General features: G+C 61.5%; 1 protein-coding gene across 1 annotated transcript; it reads right to left on the reverse strand.

The window, feature by feature from the left end:
* Positions 1-1758: 1758 nt before the first annotated feature.
* On the reverse strand, positions 1759-5587 carry ACY3 (aminoacylase 3). Its single transcript, XM_036260228.1, has 6 exons — positions 5352-5587; positions 4276-4471; positions 3920-4013; positions 3687-3794; positions 3436-3545; positions 1759-1974 (listed from the first exon to the last, which is right to left on the reverse strand). The coding sequence occupies exons 1-6, from the start codon at positions 5585-5587 to the stop codon at positions 1759-1761; spliced, it is 960 nt and encodes a 319-aa protein (XP_036116121.1).
* Positions 5588-6110: the final 523 nt, after the last annotated feature.

Genomic DNA, 6110 nt, shown 5'->3' on the forward strand with positions numbered 1-6110 from the left:
GGTGGGCCGGCTCTGGCACCCACCCACGCCCAGCCTTGGCGGGAGGCTGTGCCAGATCTGAGGTTTGCTGCTGGACAGAATAGGGGGGGGTTCTCTGCGCTTGTGATGGAGGGTCCCAGAGGCACCCAGGGACCAGCCAGTGAGGTATGGCCACGCCATCCTGCCCAAGGATCTGCAGTGGGGCACGTGGGAGTGGGGATGGATGACGGAGGGGCCTGGTAGCTCCATCTCAGCCCGGACTCCAGGGGTGGCCAGCCCTGTGTGTGTGTATGCGCGCACTTGCAAATGTCTTGGGTGTGTGTGTTGGGAAACACCCCCACACGTGAGCATGACCACACTGACATGCCAACCCACGTGCACACACATGCCAACCTGCCACCACCCATGTTCACATGTGCACAGATACACACACTCACCCTCATGCACACACACCAGGTACACAGGCACTGCTCCCTGCACAGCCCCCCCGGCTGGCCAGCCTTCCTGCCGGAGGCACCTACTGGCCCCCTGCCCCCTCATCCATCTTGCCTGCCAGCCAGTCCCTCGTGTCCCCGTATCCTTCACACCTTCTCATCTCACTGCTCAATAGCAGGAGGCAGATGGCAGCTGTGGCCGCGGGGAGATGGATGGGCCAGGCGGGGTGTGGAGGGCCCGGAGTGTCGCACGGAGCTCTGGGCTCTACCAGCCCCCGTCAGCCAAGGACCACGTCCTGCCGGGCTCAGGCGAGTGTGGGCAGTGTGAGGTGTGTTCAGGGTCCCATCCACCCTGGCCGGCTCCAGCTGCTGTGGACACCTGGCACACAGTGCCCAGGTAAGGGCCGAGGGACCCAGCAGTAGACCCTGGGCACACTCCTGCCCTGACTATGGGGTGGGGTGTCCTGGGCACCTCCCCCCTGTGTGCCTGCACCTGGACCTGCTGTCCTGGGTGGTGAGAACTCTCGAGCTGCACCCCTTCCCCAGCCCTGACTCCCCTGAGCTCCTATGGACGCCAGGCTCATACACCTGGAAATGCACATCCAGGCTGTGCGCCCGCCACACACAGACCCTCCCAGAACCACCAAGGTACTGGGGCAGCACATGCGTGGTACTGCCTGCGTGTGCACGCACATGGGCACCTACTTCTGCTCTCCCAGACTGACTCCCTGGCCCCAGGATGCAGAATGTTGGAGACCCCGCTCTGGTCATGGCCTCTGGAAGCCCTTCTGCTGGTCTGAGGACAGCCTCTTTCAAAGTTTCCCCCATGGCCCGGCCAGTGTGGCTCAGTGGTTGAGCATCAGCCCAGGCACCAAGAGGTCGCTGGTTCGATTCCCGGTCAGGGCACATGCCCAGGTTGTGGGCCTGATCCCTAGTGGGGGGCATGCAGGAGGCGGCCAGTCGATGTTCTCTCTCATCGATGTTTCTATCTCCCTCTCCCTTCCTCTCTCTCTCTAAAAGCAATAAAGGAAATGAAAACAAACAAACAAAAAACAAAGTTTCCCCCTGGACACAGAGACAGCTACCACTGGCCAGAGGACACACAGCATGTCCAAGGCCACCCGGGGCCAGACTTGCCCCAGATCCTGAGGCCGGCCACAGGGAGGGGCCACACAGGACAGAGGACACAAACCATGGACGCCTGGACATCTTCCACTTTATAGAATGGGAAACTGAGGCACAGAGGGGAGCAAGGGTCACTGTATATAGTAGGTGGCAAAGCAGAGCCCTGAGCTGGGGATTGTGCCTCAGATGGGAGGGCTGAGGTGGGGCAGGGTGGCCCGGGTCAGGGAGCTGGGGTGGGGGCGGGGGCCAGCGCGGGCAGGGCGGGCACAGAGAACGTGAGCTTCTCAGTCTGGAAGAAGGCGATGCCCTTCTCATAGTAGGCGGCCTCATTGATGAAGGCGGGGTACGTGGTGGGCCCCCCCTCATAGAGCACGTCCTTGCCGCTGAATAGCTGGAAGATGGGTGCGCCGGGCAGCAGGGGCTGGAAGTCCTGGTCCTGGGGGAGAGCCAAGGGCAAAGGGCGCTGGGGCTGACCTCTGCCCCTGCCCAGCAGGGACTGCCCAAGAGATGCCCCTCAGGGCCTCCCCCACTCTCTCCTTCACTTCCTCAGTCAGTGTGACAGGCTGTCTACTAAGATGCCAACTGGCCCTGTTTCTAGAAATGGAGACACCAGTCATCTTAGAAAGACATTTGTCATTGTGGAAGTATAGTCTAATGGTTACAGGCAGGTAGTGAAGTCTGGGTTCAAAGTCTTGCTAGCTGTGTGACCTGGAGCAAGTCACTTAACCTCTCTGTTCCTCAGTTTCCTCGTCTTTAAAATAGGGATTATAATCTCTCCCTCTATCACCCCGAGGTTCAAATTGTATGGCTAATAGTGCTTAAAAGTATTTGGCACTTCGTAAATATAATATAAAAGTTATTAAATAAAATTTGAAATTGTGGAAGAAATCACTCAAAATGACTCTTACTGCTTAGCACAGAAGATGGGCGGCGCAAGGCCCTCTAGCCCTGAACCCTGAAAGGGTGGCGCCCCTCCCCCATAGCATTGTCACAAGATAACACCTCAAAGCAAAACGCGAGGCTGCAATCAGATACAAAAAGTCCAACCACCTTCTGATGTTTCCTACAATTGTTACTTTGGTCCTTTAGAACACTTGTGAAACATCGAACTTCCCAGTATTCTCTCTTTCAGGCCGCGCCCTGCGGTGCTCTGGGCTCGTGCAGGTCTGTCTGCTGCGGGACGGACAGGGCCGCCCGAGGGAGGCGGAGGCCCCCAGACAGACGCCCATTCTTGCAGAGGTTCCGGATGCCTCGGTCTCCTCTGACACCAGAGGGCACCCACCTGGGTTCCACTGGCAGAACAGGGTCCTGCTGGCCCACAGGGACCCACAGGCTGGAAAAGGGGATTCTGGCTGGTCACTGGGCTCAGCCTTGGAGCTTGAGGTGGAGTGAGGAGGGCCTGTGTCAACGGGGCGGGTGGCCCCCTCTGAGGCCCCTGTCATGTCTGAAGGTTCCCCAAGCCCCCATCTGGCCTTCTTGGAATGCTCCCCTTCCTGGAACATTCAGGAAGGGGAGGCCTGGAGAGGGAGATGCTGGACTCGCTGCTAACACGCACTGGTGCTGGAGGAGTTAATGGGAAAATCGAGGGTTCTGTAGCTGTACCTCCACGCAGGGTCGTGCCCGCGCCCCCCCTTCTGCTGCCAGCAGAGGCGTGTCCGAGCTGCGGAGGGACCAGGCGCCCTCCGGGGCACTGTCGGCATCACTGGGCCGAGCTCCAGGCGGGCGCAGAGCCCTGCAGAGGCAGTCCGGGTGGGCACGGGCGCCCAGGCTGCTAACCCCCTGCACCTGGTTCTGAGGTGCTGGCGACTGTGAGAAGCACTGTGGTCCCAGCCTCTGTGCCTCCGTTTTCTGACACCTCCCAAGGCTCTGACTAGGAGTCTCTGCCCCCCACACACACCTGCAGCTGAGGGTGCACAGCGCCTGCCAGGTCCCCGGCGTCGGTGCGCGGGAAGTCCACGATGCTCACGGTTCCATAGGCTTCCATCTCGAAGGCAGGAAAGGCGGTGCCTGGGCGTGGGCTGCGTTCGTGAGCCTGTCCGTCCTCCGGCCCGGGAGGAGTGGGCCCTGTGGGCCGCTCAGGGCTGGTTCCCCCCACCCACGAGCTTGGCTGCTTGGCCCCGGGCCGGGCCCTCCCCTCCTGGGTCTCACCCTGGTTGAAGAGCTGGATGAAGTCCAGAGCCGCAGCCACCAGGGCCCGCGCCCGAGTGAGAAGGTCGGCCCGCAGCACTCCCTGCGGCTGGGGGCCCAGCTCTAGGACTGGGGACCAGGAGGGAAGGGGTCAGGCAGGCCCTCCAGACCCCAGGCTCCTGACACCGCCCAGCATCTGGCCCCACCTTCCCGGCCCCTGACAGCTTCTCCCAGGGGGTCGGGTGGGGGCCCACCCATTCCGTTCTTGGCCACTGAGTCGATGCTGAAAGTCTCTTCTCTGGGCATCTGGTACAGGAAGACCCGGCAGGGCGGCTCTGGGCTCTGCAGCTGGAGTGGGGGCGTGGGTCAGGGCCCAGGCCTACCTGGGAGGGGACACTGAAGCCAGGGCGGAGCATGGAGGAAGCCTCCCGCACCCTGTGGGGAGGGGCGGGGGTCGCGAGGGCCCGAAGTACCTGCAGGTGGAGGCCCCTGGGACTGGACCCCAGGAAGTACCCTTCCCCTAACCCTGGTCCCCAGCAGAGGAGGCACCAACACCTCCCTGATCTCTTCCCCACACCCATCCCTCTGCACGCAGTGGGCACAGGGCCACCTGCAGATGGCGGCACAGGTGCATGGCAAAGACGTTGCTGGCAGACTCCAGGATGAGGCAGGTGCCCACGTTAGCCGTGGTGTTGTGCAGGTCGAGGATGAAGTCAAAGGCCTGGTCCGAGGCCTTGGGCCCCAGCAGCTGGTTCAGCTCTCGGGCCCTTGTCACCTCATATGGGTCATCCGGGTGGGCCCTGGCACTACAGGGGCAGGGAAGGGGGTATCAGCCACCCACAGTCTCGGTCAATCATCAGAAGTTTAATGGGGGAGGGCAGGGAGCTTCACGTTCTGACGTGAGTGAAGCCCTGAGACCCTGCAGGAGAGACAGAGCAGCTCAAGGGCGGGTCCTTCCTCCTCCGATGCATGCCTGCCTCCCTCAGGGCCCTTGCTGGCTCCCCACTGCCCCCACAAAGGTCAAACTGTTGGCCTGGCCCTGCACCCTGCCTCAGCTCTCACTGCAGTCACACTTCCGAGCCCCGTGTTGGTCTCACTTCCAGACCTGTGCAGCTGCTGGGCCCTTCCCTGGAAACGTCTTTTCTCCTCTCTTGACCTGGTTAATGTCTATTCACTCTCTGATGCCTGGCTGAGATACTGCCTCCTCCAGGAAGTCTTCCCTGACTACCTTTGGTCAGGTTTGTGTAGCCCCCGCTCTGCATTTAGCCTCCTGGATTGTGGTTACTCTCTCTCTGTCTCCCCCAGTAAGCTGAGAATAACACCTTGGTTCGGCTCCCCATTCTCTGATGAGAGGTGGCCAGAGCCTGGCTCAGAGATGGGGCTCAGCGAATATCTGTAAAAGGAAGTCAAGTAAATGTAGACAAGTAAATGCAGCCTGTGGGGCTGTTCTGAGGCAAGCCCTGGGTCTGGGAAGCCCAGAGAAGGTCCTGTCCAGCCCGAGATCAGGGAAGGCTTCCTGGAGGAGGTGCTATCAGTATAGATTTCTCTAAGCTGCATGGGCATCGAAAGCAGAGGGGTGTGCCCTGCTAATGGCTGGAGGGCGAGTTTGAGGTGAGGACCTCAGTGCCAGTCCAAGGACTGGGCCAGCCTGGCGGGCAGGGGCCCCACAGCAACAAGGACACTCACGTGAGGAAGGTGCTGGTGAAGGTGCGGTTGAGGTCACGGCCCACGTAGCGGCGGCAGGCAGCAGTGGCTGCTGGGTTGGCCAGCACAGGCACGGCGGAGAAGCTGGGTCTCTGCAGCTCTCCCGGGGCCTGCAGCCAGTACCGGGCCAGGTAGACACCAGACATCTCATTGCCGTGGGTGCCCCCGGTCACTGCCACACGGCGCAGGGGCTCCCGAGGCACAGGCAGCGAGCACATCGGCGTGGGGTGGAGGCCCCGGGGCGGACCTGCTCAGGCGGCCGGCACAGATGCAGGATCCGGTGCTCAGAGCCAGACGGTGGTGGTGAGCTCCCTGAGGCCTGCCGAGTCCAAGCCAGACAAGTCAGCTGTCTCTCAAAAGATGTGACTGAGGGTAGCTCAGCTGAGTCCCACTGCACCTCCAGTGACCTCGCTCAAGGTTTGCCCTTTCTGGGAGGGGAAGCACGCTCTCCCCCCTTTCTCCAAGACCTTTCCCTGCTCCCTTTGACGAGGGGCCCAGCCATTCAGAGCAAAGGATTCACCAGGTTACCCTCGATTAGCAAGAGGATTGCACGCCCACGTTAAAATGGGGAGACCAGGGCACAGACAGCAAGGGGAGCCGACAGCGCCCGTGCATTGGCTGTGAGCGGTCAGGGTTCCAGGCGACCGCTGCTCCTTCCTGCCCTCCAGTGTGCTCCTCTGAGCTGCTGCAGGGCAGGAGCCCTTACCTGCTGAGAGGTCCGGGCTTTCTGGGCCTCCGGGG

Source organism: Molossus molossus, unplaced genomic scaffold (genome assembly GCF_014108415.1).
Source record: "Molossus molossus isolate mMolMol1 unplaced genomic scaffold, mMolMol1.p scaffold_m16_p_13, whole genome shotgun sequence".
NCBI classification, from domain to species: Eukaryota; Metazoa; Chordata; class Mammalia; order Chiroptera; family Molossidae; genus Molossus; species Molossus molossus.

Bases quoted from the DNA above. Each gene is read 5' to 3' on its own strand.
- ACY3 (XM_036260228.1), bottom strand. From the start codon at position 5,587: ATGTGCTCGCTGCCTGTGCCTCGGGAGCCCCTGCGCCGTGTGGCAGTG. The intron at 4,472-5,351 runs GTGAGTGTCCTT...CTGCCCCTGTAG, and splicing joins TTCACCAGCACCTTCCTCAC to TGCCAGGGCCCACCCGGATG. The intron at 3,795-3,919 runs GTGGGCCCCCAC...CCTGGTCCCCAG, and splicing joins AGTGGCCAAGAACGGAATGG to TCCTAGAGCTGGGCCCCCAG.